The sequence below is a fragment of the Triturus cristatus genome, chromosome 5_1, assembly GCF_964204655.1.
Source record: "Triturus cristatus chromosome 5_1, aTriCri1.1, whole genome shotgun sequence".
Classification (NCBI taxonomy): domain Eukaryota; kingdom Metazoa; phylum Chordata; class Amphibia; order Caudata; family Salamandridae; genus Triturus; species Triturus cristatus.
In genome coordinates, this window is record NC_140587.1 from 1,018,824,852 (window position 1) to 1,018,851,357 (window position 26,506).

Sequence of the window (26,506 nt, forward strand, 5' to 3'; positions counted from 1 at the left end):
GACAGGCCTAATTGGGGGTGCAGAAATAGAAGGACAAGGGGTCCTCAGTACAATTGCAATATATGGGTTAGCTTTAGGATCAGAAGCAGAGAGCGTATTCCTGAAGCAGATGGACTCGAGTTACTTCAAAAGGACCAGATTTAAGACGATCATGGCAGCATCTAGTATTTGGAAAGCTTTTACGAAGAAATTCGGCCTTGGGAGATATAACTGGTATACAAGAATGGGAGAGAACCCCTCCTTACCTCAAGATATTTTTTCTGACTCTGTGTTTAAAGAATGGGGGAGGAAGGGAATAAATAAGATTGGTGATATTCTGGATGGGCAGGGGATTATGCAGTTTTCGGAGATTCAACGAAAATATGGATTAGCCTCAAGACACTTTTTAAAATATTTACAGGTTAGAAGCTTTATGGCAACAAAGAAGGGAGGGCAGGTAGGATTTGAGAAAAACTCAATCATGGAGATTATTCAGGAAGGAACTGACTGTACGATTAAAAGATTTTACTCTGAATTGATAGAATCTAAGCAGGATGATTTGGAAAAAGGAGCGGGAAATTGGGCACAAAAGTTGGATGTAGGGAAAGAATCCTTTTCTCTCTCATTAGAAATGGGGCAGAGTATATTATGCTCCGCGGCTCTTCAGGCACAGCATTACAAAACTCTGTATAGATCATACTATACCCCTGCTAGAATAGCGCAATGGGGAGGGACAACAGGAATTACCTGCCCAAGATGTGGCAGTCTAGAGGCTGATATAGTTCACATCTTTGCAACATGCCCACACATGCAAATAATACAAAAAGATATTGAGGCCTTTTTTTCTAGATCATTAGGATTTGAGATTAATTTAACACCGGTGATTATACTGTTAGGAGTCAATAATGATGATAGGCAAATGGAATATGAATGTTTCATCTTTGTCGCTATGGCAGTATTGAGATTGTGTATTGCTTCGGAATGGCTTGCACCCCTACCCCCGACCTTTCACCGTTGGTTAGCTAGACTAACAGAGACTTATAATCTGGAGATGGCAATTTACGCAAGGAAGGGAAAAAAGGGAAGGAGATTAGGCAGACAAATTTGGGAACCCATAACCAAGTGGAAAGAGTGACGTGTAAGATAATATATTTTGTTAGACTATAATTAATTGATAACATGCTTGTATATTTTACATGATTGATTATGAATTGTTTAGGGTTTAAGAAAACGTTAATAGTGAACAGAGTATATAAATTGCCGTTTTATTTTGTTCTTGTTTTTTTTCTTTTTCTTCTTTTGTGTTCTTTTTATGTAATGTATTGAGCCATGTGCAAAATATATGGGGAAAAATTCTTACTAAAAAAAAAAAAAAAGGAATAACAGGCCTTGATGCACAAAGCGACCCACCGAGAGATGGTGCCCTTGTGCACTGCCCGCCCCTTCTTAGCGCCCACGTAGCCAACAAAGAGTTGGTCGTCCACCCGGAACTGTTTCGTGCAGTCCAGATAGAAGGACAACGCTCGTTTTGGGTCCAGACGGTGGAGCCTCTCTTCCTCTTTCGAGGGATGCAGAGGCGGAAAGTAGGTGGGCAATGTAACAGACTGGCCGATGTGAAAGGCAGTTACCACCTTAGGGAGAAAGGAAGGACGAGTCCTGAGAAAAACCTTCTCCGGATGGACAGAGAGGAAAGGAGGCTTAGAAGAAAGAGCCTGGAGCTCACTCACCTGTCTGGCAGAGGTGATGGCAACCAGGACAGCAGTCTTAGGAGTCCGAAGACGAAGTGAACAATTATAAAGAGGCTCAAAAGGAGCGCACATCAGATAGGTCAACAGCAGGTTCAAGTCCCACTGAGGCATCATGAAAGGGACAGGAGGAAACATATGAGTAATGCCTTTAAAGAATCGAGCAACAATAGGGGACTTGAAAAGAGAAGGCTGATCAGGAAGCCGTAAGAAAGCAGAAACAGCTGAAAGACATCCCTTGATGGTGCACAGAGCTGAGCCCTGCTGGGCCAGGGAAAGGAGAAAGAGGAGAACCTCAGAAAGAGGGGCGGAAAGGGGATCCACAGCCTTTGCTGTGCACCATGCCACAAATGTATTCCACCTGCAGGTGTATACCGTTTTAGTGGAGGGACGCCTGGCTGCCAGAATGACATCACAGACTTCAGGAGGCAAGTCAAATGGCATCAAATGTCGCCGCTCAATCTCGACGCATGGAGGTGGAGGCTGGACAGGTTCGGGTGGAGGACCGTCCCCTGCTGCTGCGACAGAAGGTCCTCCTGAAGAGGCAGTCGAATCGGGGGATCGATGGATAGACTGAGTAGCTCGGGATACCAGTATCTTCGTGCCCAATCCGGAGCCACAAGGATGACTTGGGCCCGGTCGCGCCTGATCTTCTTCAGCACTCTGGGCAGAAGTGGTATAGGCGGAAAGGCGTACAACAGACCGCAACTCCACTCGCGACGAAAAGCGTCTCCGAGCGAGTGCCGCCTTGGAAATTTCAACGTGCAGAATTATGACATTGCGCGTTCTCTTCGGTGGCGAATAGATCTAACCAAGGCTCTCCCCACTGCCGAAAGAGGCCTTGCGCCACGTCTGAGTTCAGACGCCATTTGTGATTCATCATGCACCGGCGGCTGAGTTTGTCCGCTCTGGCGTTTAGAGAGCCCACCAGGTGTTGAACCACCAGGGAGATGCCCTGACGTTCTAGCCATGTCCAGAGGTGCACAGCCTCCTGACAAAGGATCCACGACCCCACCCGCCCTGTTTGTTGCAATACCACATGGCGGTGGTTTTGTCCGTGAACACCTGCACTACACTTCCCCGAACAGAGGGAAGGAATGCCTTCAGTGCAAGCCGGATCGCCCGCTGCTCCAATAGGTTGATATGGAGCCGGGACTCCGCCGGACACCAGAGGCCTCTGATCTCCGCCTCTCCCATGTGGCCCCCCCATCCCAGGAGGGACGCATCCGTCACCACTATGTGCTCCGGTTGGGGTAGGAAGAGGGATCGGCCACTGACCCAATCGCGGTCCGTGAGCCACCACTGCAACTGTCTTGTAGTGCCCTCCGAGATCAGGACGTGGTCGGACAGGTTGCCCCGATGTTGAGCCCACTGGAACTTCAGGTCCCACTGCAGAGCCCGCATCCACCACCTGGTGTGATGTTCCAGCAGGATGCAGGAGGCCATCAGACCCAGCAGCCGCAGCACCAACCTGACCGAAACTCGGGACAAAGGCTGAAAGATCGGAATCAGAGCCTGAATATCCCGAACCCGCTGTTCCGGAGGATAGACCCGAAACTGCGCCGAGTCCAGAACCGCTCCGATGAAAAGGAGCTTCTGATAGGGAGTCAGATGCGACTTCGGCACGTTGATGGGGAACCCCAGCAAATGCAGGAGGTCGGCCGTAGTCTGGAGGTGGGAGACGACTGCCTGGGGCGAGCCCGCCTTCAACAACCAGTTGTCGAGATAGGGGAAGACTGGAACCCCTAATCTGCGCAGATGAGCACTGGTGAGGCCGAAGGGGAGCACGGTAAATTGAAAGTGCTCGTGGCCTACCGTGAACCGCAGGTAACGCCGGTGGGCCGGCAGGACGGGGATGTGGAAACATGGTCCTGCAAGTCCAACGCTACCATCCAGTCTCCAGGGTCTAGGGCAGCCAGAACCTGAGCTAAGGTGAGCATCTTGAACTTCTCCTTCCGGAGGAAGGCGTTGACGCTCCTGAGGTCCAAGATAGGGTGTAGGTCCCTTTGCCCTTCTTGGGAACCAGAAAGTAGTGGGAATAACAACCCCGACCTACTTCTGGGCCAGGAACGCGCTCAATGACCCCCTTGGCCAAGAGGGCCGTAACTTCCTCCTGCAGAAGTTGCAAGTGATCCCCCAACATGCAGTGGTACTGCGGTGGCATGGCTGGAGGGGTCGCCTCGAAGGGGAGGGAGTAGCCCCTTCAGATGATTTGCAGCACCCATCTGTCCCATGTGATGGTACGCCAGTGGAGCAGGTGATGGCAAACTCTGCCTCCCACTGGCGTGAAATGGGCCTGAAAGCTCGGACTAGGAAGGCTTTGAGGCAGATGCTGCTGGGGCAGATGTGGGCTGACCGGCTCTCTGTCCCCCTGCTCCACCTCGGCGGAATCCACGTCCGCGACCGTGTTGAGGCTGGGTCTGAGGCCTGTGTCTAGACGGACGTTTGGGGGCACCCCTTCCTTGGCCACGAAAGGGGCAAAAAGCGGAAGTTTGCGGGCGCGGGCAGAGAGGCCCAAGGACTTGGCCGTAGCCCTGGAGTCCTTAAAGCGCTCCAGCGCACTATCCGCTTTGTCGCCAAAAAGGCGATGCCCATCGAAGGGCATGTCCATGAGGGTGCTCTGGACATCCCCGGAGAAATTTGTGGCCCTCAGCCAGGCGTGGCAACGAATCGCCACCGTGGTTGCAATTGCCCTACCTAGCGAGTCCGTTGTGTCAAGCCCACATCGTATCGAGTACCGTGCTGCATCCCGCCCCTCAGCAAGAGCCTGGGCGAGCCGTGTCTGGGCCTCCTCCAGACACTGGGGCAGCACATCCGCCACCGTATCCCACAAGGAGTGGGTGTAACGGTCCAAAAGGCACGCGGTGTTGATAGACCGCAACCCCAAACTAAGGGAGGAAAACAGTTTCTTCCCAAACTGTTCCAACCTTTTGCATTCCCTATCCGGAGGAGCGGACGGGAAGGCGGTCTGGGAGGTAGAGGCCTGGATAACCAGGCTCTCAGGGGTGGGGTGCACCAAGAGAAAGGGGGCCACCTGGTGCGGGGCGGTGGCGCCAGGCCATGTTCCGGTCCACAGGAGGGACTGTGGAGGGCTTGGACCAGGTGCCCATCAGAACGTCAGTCAGTGCTTCATTGAACTGCAGCAGAGGCTCCGAGGAGCTTACTGGTGGTTGAAGCACTTCAGTGAGGAGGTTAGTCCTCACGGCCACTGCATGGAGCTCCAGATGAAGGGCTTCAGCAGCCCTGCGCAGCACCACAGAATAGGTAGCACCCTCCTCCATAGCCACGGAGGGAGGAGAGATGAAGCCACTGTCAGGGGAGGTGTCAAGACCAGCTCTTCTGCCCAGTCCTGATCAAACTGGCACTGCTGTGCCAGAGGGTCCTCAGACCCCTCCCAGTCGTCCCCGTCATCTGACTCCTGGTAGACAGGCTGAAAAGTCGGAGCCGGGCGGCTGATGAATTGCTCATCCATCGGCGCCGCTCCGACGCCGGACCAGGACTGAACCTGGAGACAACGTCGTCCGAAGACGGCGCCGGGGGCAGCACCGAAGGGGTCGGCGTCGGCGGAGGGGTCGTTAGGTCAACCGGTGTCGACCGGGATCCAGTCCTGGATCCCACGGGGGCCTGGGGCGTCGGGACCGAAGTCGACGACGGCACCGGGGCCGGAGCCGCTGGCTCGCTAGGCCTCCCAGTCGGACCTGCAGGGCCCGAAGGTGCGCTGGCAGGCTTCGACGGCGAAGCGAGACTCCTCATGGCCACGAGGAAGTCTCGGATCTCTGCCGGAGTCGCATTAGGCCCATGGACCGGAGGGTATGGGTCCGGATGCGACTCCTGCGGCTCCGAAGGAGCCGCGCGGGTGGTGCCACCCGAACCCCCAGCCGAGTCGCGCGACTGGTGAGGGGAGTCAGAAGAGCGATGTCGCCTCTTCGACTTCTTCTTACTGTGCCTCGACTTACCGGAATGCGAGGACTTCGGTCCCGATGAGCGGTGGTGGCTGCGGCTCCGCGACCGGTCCCTCGACCTCCTCCTCAACCGGGACCTTGAGCGGCGCGGAGCCGACTGCCGGATCTCGAGCAGCTTGTGGGACCGCTCCCGCCTAGCCTTCGAGGTCAAGGCCCGGCAGTCGAGGCACGACTCGGCATCATGGTCGGCCCCAAGGCAGTAGAGACACCGACGGTGGTGATCCGTGACCGACATCAGGCGATGACAGGCGACACACGACTTGAAACCGGGCATCCCTACCGGCACCAGGAGTCGAGTTCGACTCGAAAGAGGAACCAAAAAAGTTCAAAAAGTTTAGTCAAAAAGTGACTAAAGGGTATGCTCTTCCCGGATCTGCGCTTACTGGCGCGGAAAAAAGAAGAACTGATGTCAGCGCGCGAGCGCGGCATCTAAGTACTCCGACGATGTCATCCCGGCGATCACGACGCTGACGACGGACGCAGAGCTGCAGACGACGCCTAGCGACGCGCAAGGGTATTGCTGACAAAAATCTTTCCGTATCCAGCCTGACGCCTGGGGATATTCAAAGGTAAGGAATCTAACTAACGTGTTTTTTTCAGATGGGGCTAGTGTCAACTACAACCTCTGTATGTGTGCGGCACTGCGGAGTGAAGCAGTAAGCCGCCCTGCCCAGTAGTCATGGAAATGCTAAATGATTATGAGTTTCCTTCTGCCCCTACCTAAGCCCTTCGATTTTCTTGCTAATTTGTGTTGAAAATGGTATACCCCGATTACTATGCAAATGCTCTGGATGTTACTTTGTTAAAATCAATAAAATTAATTTATTTTTTAAAAAAACTACAACCTCTGTATGTAGTTTGGGATCAAAGTAGGCCATTTCCATGGCACTCTCAATGGCTTGCTTGATTTTTTGGAAGCTCTTCTCACATTCACATGACCAATGAAATGTCACGTTCATTTTCGTTAGTTCTCGTAACGGTACAATGACCGTATCAAAGTCTTGTATGTATTTAGAACAGTAACTTCCCATTCCAAGAAATGACCGTAAAACTGGAAAGTCTTGAGGGGATCTCTACGACTTCTTGTGCAGGTGGGATTTACCAGATTTTCCCGATGACCTCAACTGTGATGTCGAGTGCTTGGAGTGGCTCCTGACCCATCTCAGGACCTTCCTCTAGACTGAGATTGCGAGCGTCCAGCAACGAGGAGCTGAAGGAATGGACAGGGACTGCCTAATGGTGATCATCTGGGCCTTAGACGAGAATAGTTTGGCCTTCTGTTCCGTGTTAGCCTTCGTGTGCATTGAAAAACAAGAGTCTTAAGATAAGTTATGTAAAGATCAAATCCAAGGAACTGATGAACAAGTTACTTACCTTCGGTAACGATGCATCTGTAAGAAACATTAGTTAGTTAGATTCCTCACCTTAGAATTCCTCACCTTAGAATATCCCCAGGCGTCAGCCTGGATCCGGAAAGATTTTTGTAGCAATACCCCTTGCGCGTCGCTAGGCGTCGTCTGCTGCTCCGCGTCCGTCGTTGGTGTTGTGCGCCAGAATGACGTAGTCGGAGTACTTAGACGCCGCCCTCGCGCGCTGACGTCAGTTCTTGTACATAGCTTTCCGCGCCAGGGATGCTGAGCCATGCAAGAGACCGACACTGGTGCCAAAAAATCTAGGGCCCTGAAAGGGAGAACCTTAACCCTAGATGTCGGTTCGCAGAACGGGGAGGCTGGGTGGGTCGGTGAGGAATCTAACTAACTAATGTTTCTTACAGATACATCGTTACCGAAGGTAAGTAACTTGTTCATCTGAAAGAAACACGTTAGTTAGATTCCTCACCTTAGAATAGATACCCCAGCAATACCAACCCCGGTGTTGGGTCTGCGAACCAAGATCACACCAGAAAGTCCTGGAGAACAGAACGGCCAAATTGGCCATCCCTCCGGACTTGGCTGTCCAGGCAGTAATGTCTCGCAAACGTGTGCAGCGAAGCCCACGTCGCCGCCTGACAGATGTCTTGCAAGGGGACACCCCGTCCCAGTGCAGTCGTGGCCGCCGTGGCCCGAGTAGAATGGGCCCGTAGCCCAACAGGAGGAACCTTTTTCGCCAAAGAATAGCAGGTCTTAATACACAACACGACCCACCGAGAGATGGTCCGCTTGTGTATAGCTTTACCCTTCTTAGCCCCAACGTACCCAACAAAAAGTTGGTCGTCCACCCGGAACTGTCTTGTGCGGCCCAAATATAAGGATAGCGCACGTTTTGGGTCCAGACGGTGGAGCCTCTCTTCATCTTTTGAAGGATGCGGAGGCGGAAAGAAGGTGGGCAGCGTGACAGATTGCTCGATGTGAAAGGGAGTCACGACTTTAGGCAGGAAAGAAGGACGTGTCCGGAGGACAACCTTGTCCGGATGGACTGAAAGGAAGGGAGGCTTGGATGACAAAGCCTGGAGCTCACCCACCCACCTAGCGGAGGTGATTGCTACCAAGAAAGCAGTTTTCAAGGTCAAAAGACGGATGGGACAGTTATGAAGGGGCTCAAAGGGAGCGCACATCAGAAAAGTGAGAACAAGGTTCAAGTCCCACTGAGGAATTACGATAGGAACAGGAGGGTACATATGAGCAATGCCCCTGAGAAAGCGCGAAACAACAGGGGACTTGAAAAGAGAAGGCTGATCAGGAAGCCGAAGGAAGGCAGAGATAGCAGCAAGATAACCTTTCAAGGTGCCCAGAGCAGAGCCCTGTTGGGCCAAAGAAAGAAGAAAGAGGAGAACCTCAGAAAGAGGGGCAGAAAGGGGATCCACAGCCTTTGCTGTGCACCATGCCACAAATTTGTTCCACCGGCAGGCGTATACCGTCTTTGTGGAGGGACGCCTGGCTGCCAGAATGACATCACAGACTTCAGGAGGCAAGTCAAATGGCATCAACTGCCACCGCTCAATCTCCACGCATGGAGGTGGAGGCTGGACAGGTTCGGGTGGAGGACCGTCCCCTGCTGCTGCGACAGAAGATCCTCCTGAAGAGGCAGTCGTAGCGGGGGATCGATGGACATACTGAGTAGCTCGGTATACCAGTACCTTCGTGCCCAATCCGGAGCCACCAAGATGACTTGGGCCCGGTTGCGCCTGATCTTCTTCAGCACTCTGGGCAGAAGTGGTAAAGGCGGAAAGGCGTACAACAGACTGCAACTCCACTCGCGATGAAAAGCGTCTCCGAGCGAGTGCCGCCTTGGAAACTCCAACGCGCAGAACTGCTGACATTGCGCGTTCTCTTCGGTGGCGAATAGATCTAACCAAGGCTCTCACCACTGCAGAAAGAGATCTTGTGCCACGTCCGAGTTCAGACGCCATTCGTGATCCATCATGCACCGGCGGCTGAGTTTGTCCGCTCTGGCGTTCAGAGAGCCCGCCAGATGTTGAACCACTAGGGTGATGCCCTGGTGTTCCAGCCATGTCCAGAGGCGCAGGGCCTCCTGACAAAGGGTCCACCACCCCACCCCGCCCTGTTTGTTGCAATACCACATGGCGGTGGTGTTGTCTGTGAACACCTGCACGACACTTCCCCGGACAGAGGGAAGGAAGGCTTTCAGTGCAAGTCGGATCGCCCTCAGCTCCAAAAGATTGATATGGAGCCGAGTCTCCGCCAGAGACCAGAGTCCTCTGATCTCCGCCTCTCCCATATGGCCCCCCCATCCCAGGAGGGACGGATCCGTCACTACCACGTGCTCCGGTTGGGGAAGGGAGAGGGATCTGCCACTGACCCAATCGCGATTCGTGAGCCACCACTGCAGCTGTTTCACAGTGCCCTCCGAGATCAAGACGTGGTCGGACAGGTTGCCTCGATGCTGGGCCCACTGAAACTTCAGGTCCCACTGCAGAGCCCGCATCCGCCATCTGGCGTGAGGTACTAACAGGATGCAGGAGGCCATCAGCCCCAGAAGCCGCAGCACCAACCTGACCGAAATCCAGGACAGAGGCCGGAAGATGGGAATCAGGGCTCGAATGTCCAGGACCCGCTGTTCCGGCGGATAGACCCGGAACTGCGCCGAATCGAGAACCGCCCCTATGAAAAGGAGCTTTTGGGAGGGACTCAGGTGCGACTTCGGCACATTGATGGAGAACCCCAGCGAATGCAGGAGGTCTGCCGTAGTCTGGAGGTGGGAGACGACTTGCGGAGGCGAGCCCGCCTTCAACAGCCAGTCGTCGAGATAGGGGAAGACTGGGACCCCTGATCTGCGCAGATGAGCTGCGACCACCGCCATCACTTTCGTGAACACCCGAGGGGCACTGGTGAGGCCGAAGGGAAGCACGGTGAACTGAAAGTGCTCCTGACCCACCGTGAACCGCAGGTAACGCCGGTGGGCCGGCAGGACGGGGATGTGGAAATAAGCGTCCTGCAAGTCCTACGCTACCATCCAGTCTCCAGGGTCTAGGGCAGCAAGAACCTGAGCCAAAGTGAGCATCTTGAACCGTTCCTTCCGGAGGAAGGCGTTCACGCTTCTGAGATCCAAGATCGGGCGTAGGCCCCCTTTGCCCTTCTTGGGAACCAGAAAGTAGTGGGAATAGCAACCACGACCTACTTCTGGACCAGGAACGCGCTCGACGGCCTCTTTGGCCAAGAGGGCCGAAACCTCCTCCCGGAGAAGATGCAAATGATCCCCCAACATACGGTGGTTCTGCGGTGGCATGGCTGGAGGGGTCGTCTCGAAGGGGAGGGAGTACCCCTTCGGACGATTTGCAGCACCCACCTGTCCGAAGTGATGGAGCGCCAGTGGAGCAGGTGATGGCGAACTCTGCCCCCCACAGGCGTTGGATGGGCCTGAAAGCTCGGACTAGGAGGGCTTTGAGGCGGATGCTGCCGGGGTGGATGTGGACTGACCGGCACGTTGTCCTCCAGAACCGCCTCAGCGGAAACCACGTCCGCAACCGCGTGCAGGTTGGTTCTGCGGCCGGTGGCTGGGCGGACGTGAGGAGGCGCCCTTTCCTTGGCCACGAAAGGGGCGAAATGCGGAAGTTTGCGGCCGCGAGCCGAAAGACCCAAGGACTTGGCCGTGTGCCCGGGGGTCCTTGAACCGGGCCAGCGCACTGTCCGCCTTCTCGCAAAAAAGGCGAGTGCCATCGAAGGGCATGTCCATGAGGGAGCTTTGGACATCCCCTGAAAACGACGTGGACCTCAGCCAGGCGTGACGCCGAAGCGCCACCGTGGTGGAAATTGCCCGACCCAGCGTGTCCGTGGTGTCTAGTCCACATCTAATGGCGTGCCGCGCTGCATCTCGCCCGTTAGCAAGTGCTTGGGTGATTCGCTCCCGGGCCTCCTACGGGCACAAGGGCAGCACGTCCTCCAACGCATCCCACAGCGAGTGGGAGTAACGGTCCAAAAGGCAAGCGGTATTTAAAGACCGCAGTCCCAAACTCAGGGACGAGAACAGTTTCTTGCCAAACTGCTCCAACCTCTTGGATTCCCTATCCGGAGGAGCGGACGGGAAGGAGGATTGGGAGGTTGAGGCCTGGATAACCAGGCTCTCGGGGGTGGGGTGGTGGGAGAGGAATGTGGGGTCACCCGGAGCAGGGCGGTGGCGCCGGGCAACGTTCCTGTCCACAGGAGGGACTGTGGAGGGCTTGGACCAAGTGCCCTGGAGAACGTCAATGAGGGCCTCATTAAACTGAAGCAGAGGCTCAGTAGAGCTTGCTGTCGGTTGAAGGACATCGGTGAGGACGTTAGTCCTCACAGCCACAGCAGGCAACTCGAGCCTTAGGGCTTCGGCCGCCTTGCGCAGCACCACAGAAAAGGCTGCACCTTCCTCCGAGGCCACAGTCGGAGGAGAGATGAATCCAGCGTCTGGAGAGGTATCCAAACCGCTGGCGTCCCCCAATTCCTCTGCCCAGTCCTGAGACAATTGGGCCTGTTCGGCCAGAGGGTCCTGAGACCCCTCCCAGTCGCCCTCATCATCCGATTCCTGGTAGACAGGAGGAATGGTCGGAGCCGGACGGTGGATGAAGCGGTCACCCATTGGCGCCGGTAACGGCGTCGGACGGCGCCGTACCGGCGCCGGGTCCGGAATAGGGCTAAACTGAGGCTCGACACCGTGCGGGGACGGCGTCGGGGGCGGAACCGGTTTCGGCGCCGGCGGAGGAGGCGTCGTGAGGTCGACCGGCGCCGGCAGAGATCCAGGCCTGGATCCCTCGGGGACTTGCGGTGTCGGGGCCGGAGCCCTCGACGGCGCCGGAGCCGCCGGCACGCGAGGTCACCCAGTCAACCCTGCGGGGCCCGAAGGCGCGCCGGCAGGCGTCGACGGCGGAGCCTGATTCCTCATGGCCAAGAGGAAGGCACTGACCTCCGCCGGAGTCGCGTCAGTCCCAGGGACCGGAGGGTATGGGGACGAGCGCGGCTCCTGCGGCTCCGACGGAGCCGCAGGGGTGGAACCACCCGACCCTCGGCCGGGTCGCGCGACCGGCGAGGGGAGTCCGAAGAGCGAGGGCGCCGCTTGGACTTCTTAGAATGTTTGGAGTGACGGGACTTACCCGAAGATCCCGACGAGCGATGTCGATGGCTGCGGCTCCGCGAACGGTCCTTGGACCTCCTCCTGGACCGGGACCGAGAGCGACGCGGATCCGAGTGTCAAAGCTCGAGTAGCTTACGGGACCGCTCCCGCCTAGCCTTCGACGTCAAGGCCTGACAGTCGGGGCACGACTCTGCGTCATGGTCGGCCCCCAGGCAGTACAGGCACCGGCGATGGTGATCCGTTACCGACATCAGTCGGTGACAGGCGTCACAATGCTTGAATCCAGGCATCCTACCGGCACCAGATGTCGAGTCGAGTAACCAAAAGAGGTCAAAAAGTTGGTCAAAAAGTGACTAGGGGTAAGCTCTTCCCGGATCGGCGCTTACTGGCGCGGAAAAAAGAAGAACTGACGTCAGCGCGTGAGGGCGGCGTCTAAGTACTCCGACGACATCATTCCGGTGCACGACGCCAACGACGGACGCGGAGCCGCAGACGACGCCTAGCGACGCGCAAGGGGTATTGCTACAAAAATCTTTCCGGATCCAGCCTGATGCCTGGGGATATTCTAAGGTGAGGAATTCTAAGGTGAGGAATCTAACTAACGAGTTTCTTTCAGATGCCAGTATGCAACAAAGGTATCAAGATGTCATCAAATTCAGGAAGGCGGAAGCCATGTGGCACTAACTAAAAGTGTGGGGGAGCTACTGCTGTGGGGGGAGGGGGTTCAGGATGCAGTCTGGCACCTGTAGAATATTCATGAGAAAATGAATCTGCTGGAAGAATTATCCATTTTGAAGAAGAGCCAAGATTTTCCCTTGCTTACCTTAGAGGCAGACTTCAAGTCCAACCTCTTACTATTTTAGCACTTAGATTATTTTCTTCAAGACAGGTCCCTTCTTGGTCCCCTTATAGTGCAAACTCCACATTAGTCTGTTTTATCGATCTGCACTTAGAAAATGTATGTTCTCTTCCTCTGCCTCGAACTGAGCAGTCATTAAGACAGGTGCTCTTTGACTCATTATTTTGATTGCGCTGGACCGTAAACGGTTTCTTGAAATTGATAGGTTAGCTTCCACTGCCAATGATATTTTGCATATATTTTCCATATTTTAAGTTGATTTGAATAATCATTACCTGTGAGCCTTCTGAAATGATTATAACATTATTTATTTTTTAAACCTTTATGGTTTGAACTTTGTCACATGTGGATTTTCCTGTGCTCATTTTCCAATGTGAATTTTCCTAGTTCGCATGAAATTTGTAATAATGTTTAGGGTTCAAGTCGTGAGGAGACTCACACACAGCCCTGATGCATCAATCTTCCCTTTTAAATTGCAATAAGCGCTGACAGAGGACAAGCAGGTGAGAGGGGCGTACATACAGCTGGTGTACCACAAAAGTTAAGTCCTCTTAGTGCTGAGGGAATTCCTGCTGTAATGAACTTACAGGTTAAGGAAATCCCATAAGTATGAATAAAGGTGCCTTGGTTATAAGTGTACAGAAGAAATCAACACAGGCATGACAGATTATTCAATCACAATAATTAATTTCCGAAAACCCAAACACTTCCCATTATTCCATACAGCACACATACTCACTTTATCATTCCATCGGGGTTATCTATGATGGCTGCGCTGGTGTGTCCAAGGACATAGCCTGGGATCCAGCCCTCGGCTGCGGGACACTGATCAGTAGCGGCTTTGAACACCAGAAACATGCTCTGTTGGTTACTTGCCAGGATTTGTACCACCTCTCCCTGGCAAACATTGATCTCATCCTCCTTCACCGCCATGTAATCGTGTGTCACCAACATGGTGGAGATATTGCTACTGCTGATAATTTCACTCTTTAGGTGTAGTAACAGAGATGGGGAGATAAGAAAAAACAAAGCAAACAATATTTAGGATTAACACAGACAAAACTCTCAATGATTATACAACATACATTGTGCAATACTACTGCCTATAAATCTGGACCACCTCATCTATTTTAATATGCTTCAAAGGCAAAGTTATAAGAACTCATTGCTTTTTTCAAATAAAGTACAAGTCAGAATTGCTAACATAATTTTTTATGTTAAAAATGTTGCTTAAGTATTCTACTGCAACATTTATATAGTGCTTACTATACCTATGGTGGGTGATCAAGAGATTGACTACATGGGTAACACACTGTACAATGTAGGGTTTTGGTTGGAAGTGTTTGGTCTTTCTTTTGATCCTAGTGGGGAGTGTTTCCATGTCATGCATGCGGTTATCATGCTATGAGATTCAGAGCTTAGCAGTGTGATGGATGAAGTGTGAGGGACAGGCATGCAGTTTACCGTTTTCAGTAAGCTGGTAGCTTTGAGCACCTCTGTAGGTCCCTTTTTGGTATTTCTTATGCTCATAGCTCTCTGTACTGATAACTACATTCTGAAATATCTTGTTTAGCAGGCATAGGTTAGTGGCAGAAATGATGGAGAGACCTGCTGGGACGGACTTTGTTAAAATCATCCCAAATTTGACTGTTATAGTGAGATGCCAAGAAGTGGCTGTAGTATGTTGCTAGTCCGGAACTACAGTGTGGGCCTATATTAGAGTCCTCCGTTGGCCAGCAGGTGTGTGGAAGATCTCTTAATTATTCAGTGCCTGTTCAATTAGTGATGCTTGGTTTATTGCTGACTTCAGGTATAGTACAAAGTGATGGATAGGACCCTTAGCAGTTTTGTCTTATCTAAGTATGTCAAGCAATAAAGGACTAGTTACTTACCTTCAGTAATGCCTTATCTGCTAGAGACATTGTAGGAAGCTGTCTCTGTGTGTGTGTGTGTGTGTATATATTTACTTATATATATATATATATATATATATATACCAAAGTGAGGCATAATGTGCACAGAGTCCAGTGGATCCCCAGAGGTTTACAAAGGCTTAAGTAGATAAGACTAAAAACTTTATTTGTGGTAGTGTGTTCGAGCAGTAAGGCTTATCAGAGGGCTGTGTTAACCATTTATTGTAAACACTCAGACAAGAAATGATTGAAAACAGGCAAAGACTAAATACAGGCCAATTGTTTAGTATAAAAAGTCATTATTTTGTTATTTTATTTCTAGAACCAAGAGGAACTCACCTGCAGATAAGTAACAGTTTCAAAAGCAGTAATACTTTTCAAATGCAGTTAGAATAGTTTTGCAGAGCAATAGCAAATGCTTTACAGTAATAGAATACTTTTGTCGAATCGATTTAGGACAGTAGTGTAGGAAGGTGGATATCTGACTATGGTTACCCCCAACTTTTTGCCTAGTGTCTAGCTGGTTTTTCGACTTAGTTGGCCTGAGATCCTGCCATTCAGGGTCTCAGGCTGTCTGCTCTCTCTTTAAAATGGACTCCATGTACCCTAGGTACATACCCAATTGGTAAGGATCACCTTATTGGAGGCTGAAAGGAATGAGACATGCCTGGGGCACACAAGGTGTCCCATGCATAGTCCAGTTCAAACCGGCGCTGGGGCACTCCAGCCCCAGCTCTGGCGTGAAACTGGACAAAGGAAAGGGGGTGTAGCCACTCCCCTTCCTGGTCCCACCTCTAGGAGGGACCTTGCAGGTAGCCCAGCCCACTAGCCCAGTATATCAGTAGGTAGCTGAGCCCTGCTAAATTAGATTAACCTGAATCTGCAACTTGAACAGAAACTCTGGACCTTCGACATTCGACCTCAGGAAGAAGACTGAAGAAATCTCCCTTGTGGTCAAGGAGTGACCACCCTGGGCAACCAGGCACCATCCAGCGACCGCTGCTTTGCTTTGCGACAGATCCTACGAGGGACGACTGCAGAGACTGACCAGCGCTGAGACTTCCAGTCACCTCTGACCCAGATCCACATCTCCAGCGAAGCTGAGACCCGTGGAGGCGACAAGGGACGTGGGACCGGCGACTTGGGAAAAGTGGCTAGTACCTGACTAGCGCGACTTCCGAGGCTCCCTCGAGGCTGTGCTTGGGGAATTGAGAAGCCCCCATCCCGAGCACCATCTGCAAAGAAGATCAGCTCCCCACACTTCACGTGTTCTGCGCGGGGCCCTTCTGCACCTGAGTTGCTCGACGTGTTGTCCGGTTGCTGGCCCGTTGGCTAGTGACCTCTGCGACGACGAACCTTTGTTTTCATCTTGCTGGTCCGGCTCCTCCAGACTGGCACCCGCTCCTCTGTGAAAGAGAAACACCCCAGACCTTCCTGGTCTGCACCAGAAGCAAGTCCTCCATCCTGCGTGGGTTCCGCTTGCCAAGGCTTGTTGGGTCCTGACTCGACTTCGACGCCGCCGACAGCAAGAGCCTTCGTGGGACAGCTCACCTCCTGGTCCTGGTCGTCCTCGACGCCTCCTGGTACCCGTGACTGCTGCGACAAGCTTCACCTCTTCACCTGCATCTGCACGACATCGCCTGGTTCCTTCCCGGCTCCTGGCTGGTGACCTAGACTCTGTCCCTTCTGCTTGCAGGTATGCTTCCTTCTTGATTCCATCCTTGGGATCCACCGGACACTCTTCACTGACTGCCTGTCAGCAACTTTCCTTCAGGCATCCATAGGAGTCAACGACGAAACCCGACGCAAGTTCACACCTATGCATCCGCAGCCCGTGGGCTAGGTAACTTGAGTACTTCGGTGCTCACAAGGGTATTGACTATCCAAGGGTCTAGTTTCCGAGTCTCGACTTCCTAGCTATTTCAGAAGTGTCCTAAAACTGTTGAATTCTAATAACTTCTATTTCTATCGACTTTTACGCATTACGCGTGAGTGTTTCCACTCTGCACCTGAATCCCGTGGGCCTCCCACTTCCTAACCTTTGGTAATATAGTGTAGCCCCAGCGATTCCCTAGGCCTATTCTGTATCCGTGACAGTGGTCCTTATACCACTTACTTAGTATATGGTTTGCGTGGCCCCTAGGGCCTAACTGTATTACTTACCTGTGAGACTTAATGTATGCTTAAATAAGACTGTGTTGTACTTACCTCGAATCTCATAAAGAATGCTAATGGTTTGACTAGAATAAATACATTCTATTTTTATATATATCTGTTGTGGTGTCCTTTCATTTGGTATTCAAGGGATTACATATGGTATAACAGCTGGCTTCACATGCCATTCAGAGTTTAGCCTAAGACTGCTCTTGTCCATGCTACCACTAGGATAGCTGGTCTATAAGGTTGACTTTACAACCAATCACCATAAGGGTTGTTTGGACTGATACAAGGTGTACACTAGAATTAGTGACATCATATATCAGGCCAACTTCTCACATTGGTGGCAGCGGTGGGATCTGAGCTTGCTGTTGTAATACCATTGTAATCTTGAGATACTAAATTGAAAGATCACATAAGATATTGTTAGGTACATAGACCATAGATTATAAATACTTAAGTCCTACTGGACTTAGTTGTTGTAGGTTGAAGGGCCTAGCACACCCTGACTACAACTACTAGAGAGGTTTAGTAGATACAACTAGTATAGGTAGGTGCACATACCACACCCTCACTAGAATCATGTCCCTGAATGGAGATCACACTGATACTCCCTCAGGAGAGGAGAATCCTAGACAGATTCCCTCTAGATATGATGCATTCACTTTCCAGGAGATGAGACAACTGTGTACCTCCAAAAGATTAAAACAGGGTTCCAACCCTACCCTTAGACAGCTAGTGGAGCTTCTGGAGGCCTATGATGCTGAAAGAGCTGCCAAGTATGGTGCCATAACTGTAGATAAGGGCCTCCCCTCCACAGAAGAGACCCCTGACTTAACTGATACAGATGAGTCAGAAGAAACCTCAGAGGAAGAGGGAGGTAGCAAGACCCCAGTCAGAAGACTTAGTCAGGCTAACTTAAGCTTGCATGGGAGCTTGCATGGGAGCTTCCCTTAAAGGCCCCCAAGTAATCTTAAAAAGAGAGATAGAAGGGGTAGATCTCCCTCAGGGGACTCTCTCCACTCCTATCACTCAAGAAGCTCCAATGCTTCATCCCACAGGGGATGACTTCCCCCCAGAGGAGAGAGCATCAGGCCAGAATGAGGGAAGCCAATCTGAGGATTGAAAGGGAAGAACTTGCCCTTGCCAAAGAGAAGCTTGCTCTGGCCAGAGAGCAGAAATTGTGTGGGTCAGAACCCACTGGTGGCAGCAACATTCCTAGAGATAGGGATAGGTCTTATGACCAGAGAAACCTAAGCAAGATAGTCCCCCCATACAAGAATGGGGATGACATCCACAAGTGGATGACTGCTTTGGAGAGGGCCTGCAAAGTACAGCAGGTACCCCAGAGTCAGTGGGCAGCTATCTTGTGGCTCTCCTTTTCTGACAAAGGTAGAGACAAGCTCCTCACAGTTAGTAATGAGGATGCTGACAATTACAAAGTCCTGAAGAGTGCTCTGATAGATGGGTTTGGCTTAACCACTGAGCAATATAGGTTGTTGTTCAGAGACACCCAGAAGACACAGACACAGGACTGGTCTGATTTTGTGGATTGTGCCACTAAGGCTTTGGAAGGTTGGTTAACTGGCAGCAAGGTGAAGGACTATACAGGATTGTACAACTTGTTTATGAGGGAGCAGATCCTCAATAATTGTCAAAACCAGCTTCTCCATCAACACCTGGTAGACTCAGATTTGACCTCTCCCCAAGAATTGGGAAAGAGGGCAGATACATGGGTCAGGACCAGGATTAGGCCTAAAAATCAGGGTGGTGACCAAAAGAAAGATACCACCAAGCCTCAAGAGAAGGGTGGGGATAAAACAAAAGAGAAATCTTCCTTAGGGCCCCAAAACTCCACTCAGGGTGGTGGGTCCCAAGCTCCCTCCTCTACCACAGTTAAAAAGCCTTACTGCCATGAGTGTACAACTCCTGAGCATTGGAAAACTGACAGCAGTTGCCCAAAGGCTAAAAACAAAACTGTTCCTCCAATTACTCCTGTACCACCTATTACTGGCAGCAGTAATCCCCCAGGTGGTAGGAGTGCCCCCAAAAATGTGGTTGGGTTTTCTTGGGTAACACAGGGGGACCCTGGCTTAGCCAAGTCCCCTACAGCAGCTACTCTTGCCTGTGATGGTGGCATGGGGTTTGCCAACTTCACTGCCTGTCCCAACGCTTTGGGTAGGTACAGACAGGAGCCCTACATCAATGGTAGAAAAGCTGAGGCCTACATAGACACTAGAGCTAGCATCACTATGGTGGCCCATAGGCTAGTTCCCTCTGAGCAGCTTTTGCCTGGTTTCTCATACCAGGTAACCAACATTGATGGCAGACAGAACAGTCATCCCATGGCAGAGGTATGTCTCTGCTGGGGAGGTGTCACTGGCCCTAAGAGGGTGGCAGTGTCCCCAACCTTGCCTGTAGACTGCTTACTGGGGAATGACTTAGAGCTCTCAGCTTGGGCTGGAGTTGAACAAGACACCCATTCTAAAATGGTAGGACTTTCACAAAAGGGTAGTGGGGTTGTGCCAGCCACAACCCCTGTCCAAGTAGATTTCCTCCCTGAAAAGGTTGGAAGGGCAGTGGTAGCCACCGCCCAGGCAAAGACAGACTTCCCTGTAGAGATTGGCAGAGCTGTGACAGTCACAGCTCAAACCCAAACTGAGTGCCTCCCTGGAAAGGTTGGCAAGGCTGTAATGGTCTCAGCCTATACTCAGACTGACATAGGTGTAGTGAAGCCTGAAACTATGGATCACTCCACACAAACAGAGAGTAGTGGAGAGGAAGAAAAGTCTCCCTCTCCCCAGACATTAGGAAAAGGTCAGCCTCCTCAGGGATCTGACCTCACCCCTTGTGAAGGAACTGCCCCAGAGGTAGCCAGGCCTGGCCTGGCAGAGCCTCTGATGTCAGTGGCCCCTTCTAAGGTGGGACCCAGTCTGGTGCAGGTAGCCTGCCTCTCTCTACCCTGCCTCAGTCAGCCCAGGGCTGCAGAGGTCAGGGAGGCCAGTGGACGCCAAGAGGGCCCCTGTCCACAAGAACTCCCCCATCAAAAGAATGAGGATTGCCTGGCTAGTAGCCCTAGCCAGGTGATGGTTAAAACATTCCTGAGGGATCTCCTTTACAGATAGTTAGGGACCTCCCCCAGAGGGATTGTGTTGGGCACAGGCAAACCTGGGACCTTAGGGCCCCAAACCTGACCTGTCCCTCCAGTAAGCCCACAAAAGGGACCCAGCCTCCAGCTTTAGGTAGCCAGAGGCTGACCCTGAGAGCACAGTGCAACTCAGTTAAAGAAAGAAAGGCATCCATGGTGGAGGATGATTGAAGGAAGCTGAGGCCTCACTTCGAGGACACTCACTTCAGTACTCCATCTCAACACCAGCCTTTTACTTTGCAAAGACACACCCAAGGTAGAGATTCCCTATGGTGGAGACCCTATGATACCTTTAGGATGAGGGATTGCTTAGTGGACCATGAGACAGGGGATAACCATGCCAGTGCTGGTTCTTCCTTATATGGCCACTTAGGCAATATAGGCTTACCTGGTCAAGGACAGCCTTATCTCCTTTCGTTTGGGGGGGGGGGGTTATGTAGGAAGGTGGATATCTGACTATGGTTACCCCCAACTTTTTGCCTAGTGTCTAGCTGGTTTTTCGACTTAGTTGGCCTGAGATCCTGCCATTCAGGGTCTCAGGCTGTCTGCTCTCTCTTTAAAATGGACTCCATGTACCCTAGGTACATACCCAATAGGTAAGGATCACCTTATTGGACCCTGTACAGTGTACCCTAGGTACCCAGGGCATAGGTGTACCTTAGGCCTCCCAGGGGCTGCAGCATGTATTATGCCACCCCTGGCCTGGCCTTCCAATCAGACACAACTGGCTGATCACTCAGCTGGGGCAAGGTCGTGTAATCACCCCTTGCTTAGATATAGTATACCTATATCTACCCTTAAAATAGACACATGTGTACTTATCAGTCACTCCTATGGCAGGCCTTAACAATCCTGGAGGCAGAGTGCTTGGTAACATGTGAGATGGTGCTCTAGCATGAGCTGAGCCTGTCTGCAGCTTTCGGAACCATGTCCTTATAGCTGTTCTATGATATAGCCTACCATATACTCTTAAAGTGCCTTGTAATCTTAAACGGTTATGGTAACTATGGTTTGGCTTTATCAAAACATGTCGTGTAAGGTGTCTAACACTTTGGGATAATACCCCCATACCATTTCTGGTGATGAGGATATTATTCCCCCCTTCTAGAGGGAGAGACATGTTAAAATCCTACTTTGCTGTTTAACTCTGACCAAAGCCTCAGCATCACAAAATGGATGCTGCTGCCACAGACATGAGTCTGACCTCCTGCAGCTGGGAGCCCTCCCAGCCAGGGAGGCCTGGACAATAGGTTTCCTGCTTGGGGAGGTGCTAGCACCTCCCCAGACAGACTTTAGTGTATTGGGGCAGGGAGGGCTGAAAGGAATGAGACATGCCTGGGGCACAGAAGGTGTCCCATGCATAGTCCAGTTCAAACCGGCGATGGGGCACTCCAGCCCCAGCTCTGGCGCTAAACTGGACAAAGGAAAGGGGGTGTAGCCACTCCCCTTCCTGGTCCCACCCATAGGAGGGACCTTGCAAGTAGCCCAGCCCACTAGCCAAGTATATCAGTAGGTAGCTGAGCCCTGCTAAATTAGATTAACCTGAATCTGCAACTTGAACAGAATCTCTGGACCTTCGACATTCGACCTCAGGAAGAAGACTGAAGAAATCTCCCTTGTGGCCAAGGAGTGACCACCCTGGGCAACCAGGCACCATCCAGCAATCGCTGCTTTGCTTTGCAACAGATCCTACGAGGGACGACTGCAGAGACTGACCAGCGCAGAGACTTCCAGACACCTCTGACCCAGATCCACATCTCCAGCGAAGCTGAGACCCGTGGAGGCGACGAGGGACGTGGGACCGGCGACTTGGGAAAAGTGGCTAGTACCTGACTAGCGCGACTTCCGAGGCTCCCTCGAGGCTGTGCTTGGGGAATTGAGAAGCCCCCATCCCGAGCACCATCTGCAAAGAAGATCAGCTCCCCACACTTCATGTGTTCTGCGTGGGGCCCTTCTGCACCTGAGTTGCTTGACGTGTTGTCCGGTTGCTGGCCCGTTGGCTAGTGACCTCTGCGACGACTAACCTTTGTTTTCATCTTGCTGGTCCGGCTCCTCCAGACTGGCACCCGCTCCTCTGTGAAAGAGAAGCACCCCAGACCTTCCTGGTCTGCACCAGAAGCAAGTCCTCCATCCTGCGTGGGTTCCGCTTGCCAAGGCTTGTTGGGTCCTGACTCGACTTCGACGCCGCAGACAGCAAGAGCCTTCGTGGGACAGCTCACCTCCTGGTCCTGGTCGTCCTCGACGCCTCCTGGTACCCGTGACTGCTGCGACAAGCTTCACCTCTTCACCTGCATCTGCACGACATCGCCTGGTTCCTTCCCGGCTCCTGGCTGGTGACCTAGACTCTGTCCCTTCTGCTTGCAGGTATCCTTCCTTCTTGATTCCATCCTTGGGATCCACCAGACACTCTTCACTGTTTGCCTGTCAACAACTTTCCTTCAGGCATCCATAGGAGTCAACGACGAAACCCGACGAACAAGTTACTTACCTTCAGTAACGATGTATCTGTAAGAAACATTAGTTAGTTAGATTCCTCACCTTAGAATATCCCCAGGCGTCAGACTGGATTCGGAAGATTTTTCGTCAGCAATACCCCATGCGCGTCGCTAGGCGTCGTCTGCGGCTCCGCGTCCGCCGTCGGCGTCGTGCGCCGGAATGACGTCGTCGGAGTACTTAGACACCGCCCTCGCGCGCTGACGTCAGTTCTTGTACATAGCTTTCCGCGCCAGGAACGCAGAGCCATGCAAGATACTGACACTGGTGCCAAAAAATTCTAGGGCCCTGAAAGGGATAGCCTTAACCCTAGATGTCAGTTTGCAGAACGGGGAGGATGGGTGGGTCGGTGAGGAATCTAACTAACTAATGTTTCTTACAGATACATCGTTACCGAAGGTAAGTAACTTGTGCATCTGAAAGAAACACCTTAGTTAGATTCCTCACCTTAGAATAGATACCCAAACAATACCAACCCCGGTGGTGGGTCTGCAAACCAAGATCACACCAGAAAGTCCTGGAGGACAGAACGGCCAAAGAAGCCATCCCTCCGGACTTGGCTGTGTAGGCAATAATGCCTGGCAAACGTGTGCAGCGAAGCCCACGTTGCCGCCTGACAGATGTCCTGCAAAGGGACCCCCGTCCCAAAGCAGTAGTAGCCGCTGTGGCCCGAGTAGAATGGGCGCGCAGCCCAACAGGCGGTTCCTTTTTTGCAAAGGAATATCAGATTTTTATACACAAAACGACCCACCGGGAGATGGTCCGTTTGTGTACAGCTTTTCCCTTCTTTGCACCCACGTAGCCAACGAAAAGCTGGTCGTCCACTCGGAACTGTTTAGTGCGGTCCAAATAAAAGGAGAGCGCATGTTTTGGGTCCAGACGGTGGAGCCGCTCTTCCTCTTTGGAAGGATGCGGAGGCGGAAAGAAGGTGGGCAAGGTGACAGATTGCCCAAGATGAAAGGGGGTCACCACTTTCGGTAGAAAGGAAGGACGAGGCCGAAGGACAACCTTGTCCGGATGAACAGATAGAAAAGGAGGCTTGGACGATAGAGCCTGGAGCTCACTCACCCGTCTAGCCGAGGTGATGGCTACCAGGAAAGCAGTCTTAAGAGTCAGAAGACGAAGAGGACAATTGTGAAGAGGCTCAAAGGGAGCGCACATCAGGAATGTCAAGACAAGATTCAAGTCCCACTGAGGCATTACGAAAGGGACAGGAGGGAACGTGTGAGTAATGCCTTTAAGAAAGCGTGACACTACAGGGGACTTGAAAAGAGAGGGCTGATCTGGAAGCCGTAAGAAGGCAGAGAGAGCAGCAAGATAACCTTTCAAGGTGCCCAGGGCAGAGCCCTGCCGGGCCAAAGAAAGAAGAAAGAGGAGAACCTCAGAAAGAGGGGCGGAAAGGGGATCCACAGCCTTTGCTGTGCACCATGCCACAAATTTGTTCCACCGGTAGGCGTATACCGACTTTGTGGAGGGACGCCTGGCTGCCAGAATGATATCACAGACTTCAGGAGGCAAGTCAAATGGCATCAACTGCCGCCGGTCAATCTCCACGCATGGAGGTGGAGGCTGGACAGGTTCGGGTGGAGGACCGTCCCCTGCTGCTGTGACAGAAGATCCTCCCGAAGGGGCAGACGTATCGGAGGATCGGTCAACATACTGAGTAGCTCGGGATACCAGTACCTTCGTGCCCAATCCGGAGCCACCAAGATGACTTGGGCCCGGTCGCGCTTGATCTTCTTCAGCACTCTGGGCAGAAGTGGTATAGGCGGAAAGGCGTACAACACTCGCGACAAAAAGCGTCGCCGAGCGAGTGCAGCCTTGGAAATTCCAACGCGCAGAACTGCTGACATTGCGCGTTCTCGTCGGTGGCGAATAGATCTAACCAAGGCTCTCCCCACTGCTGAAAGAGACCTTGCGCCACCTCGGAGTTCAGACGCCATTCGTGATCCATCATGCACCGGCGGCTGAGTTCGTCCGCTCTGGCGTTCAGAGAGCCCGCCAGATGTTGAACCACCAGGGTGATGCCCTGGTGTTCCAGCCATGTCCAGAGGCGCAGAGCCTCCTGACAAAGGGTCCACGACCCCACCCCGCCCTGTTTGTTGCAATACCACATGGCGGTGGTGTTGTCCGTGAACACCTGCACGACACTTCCCGGACAGAGGGAAGGAAGGCTTTCAGTGCAAGTCGGATCGCTCTCAGCTCCAACAAGTTGATGTGGAGGCGAGACTCCGCCGGAGACCAGAGGCCTCTGATCTCCGCCTCTCCCATATGGCCACCCCATCCCAGGAGGGACGCATCCGTCACTACGACATGCTCCGGTAGGGGTAGGCTCTTGCCCGTGACCCAATCGCGGTCCGTGAGCCACCACTGCAACTGCTGTGCAGTGCCCTCCGAGATCAAGACATGGTCGGACAGGTTGCCGTGATGCTGGGCCCACTGAAACTTCAGGTCCCACTGCAGAGCCCGCATGCGCCGCCTGGCGTGATGCACTAGTAGGATGCAGGAGGCCATCAGCCCCAGAAGCCGCAACACTAGCCTGACCGAAACCCAGGATAGAGGCCGAAAGATGGGAATCAGGGCCTGGATTTCCCAGACCCGCTGTTCCGGTGGATGAACCCGGAACTGCGCCGAATCGAGAACCGCTCCGATGAAAAGGAGCTTCTGAGAGGGGCTCAGGTGTGACTTCGGTACGTTGATGGAAAACCCCAGCAAATGCAGGAGATCCGCCGTAGTCTGGAGGTGGGAGACGACTGCCTGGGGCGAGCCCGCCTTCAACAACCAGTCGTCGAGATAGGGGAAGACTGGAACCCCTGATCTGTGCAGATGAGCTGCGACCACCGCCATCACTTTCGTGAACACCCGAGGGGCACTGGTAAGGCCGAAGGGGAGCACGGTGAACTGAAAGTGCTCCTGACCCACCGTGAACCGCAGGTAACACCGGTGGGCCGGCAGGACGGGGATGTGGAAATATGCGTCCTGCAAGTCCAACGCTACCATCCAGTCTCCAGGGTCGAGGGCAGCTAGAACCTGAGCCAAAGTTAACATCTTGAACGGTTCCTTCCGGAGGAAGGCATTGACGTTCCGGAGGTCCAAGATAGGGCGTAGGCCCCCTTTGCCCTTCTTGGGAACCAGAAAGTAGTGGGAATAACAACCACGACCTACTTCTAGGCTCGGAACGCGCTCGACGGCCCCCTTGGGCAAGAGGGCCGAAACTTCCTCGTGGAGAAGATTCAAATGATCCCCCGAGATACGGTGGTGCTGCGGTGGCATGGCTGGAGGGGTCGTCTCGAAGGGGAGGGAGTAGCCCCTTCGGACGATTTGCAGCACCCACCTGTCCGACGTGATGGAACGCCAGTGGAGCAGGTGATGGCGAACTCTGCCGCCCACTGGCGTGGAATGGGCCTGAAAGCTAGGAAGGGTTTGAGGCGGATCTTGCCGGGGTGGATGTGGACTGACCGCGTCGTCCTCCAGTACCGCCTCGGCGGAAACCACGTCCGCGACCGCGTGCAGGCTGGTTCTGCGGCCGGTGGCTAGGCGGACGTGAGGAGGTGCCCCTTCCTTGGCCACGAAAGGAGCGAAAAGCGGAAGTTTGTGGCCGCGGGGCCGAGAGGCCCAAGGACGTGGCCGTAGCCCGGGAGTCCTTAAAGCGAGCCAGCGCACTGTCCGCTTTGTCACCAAAAAGGCGAGCGCCATCAAAAGGCATGTCCATGAGGGTGCTCTGGACATCCCCTGAAAAAGACGTGGAC

The 26,506-nt window shown here is 53.0% G+C and overlaps 1 protein-coding gene across 2 annotated transcripts in view; it reads right to left on the reverse strand.

Annotated features, from left to right (window-relative positions):
- The window catches only part of TRIO (trio Rho guanine nucleotide exchange factor), a 4,621,980-nt gene that overhangs the window by 605,967 nt on the left and 3,989,507 nt on the right, over positions 1–26,506 (reverse strand). For both annotated transcript variants that reach the window (XM_085606120.1, XM_085606121.1), the window contains exon 49: positions 13,786–14,033. In XM_085606120.1, the coding sequence (XP_085462246.1) occupies positions 13,786–14,033 (248 nt within the window). The remainder of the gene's footprint in view (positions 1–13,785; positions 14,034–26,506) is intronic.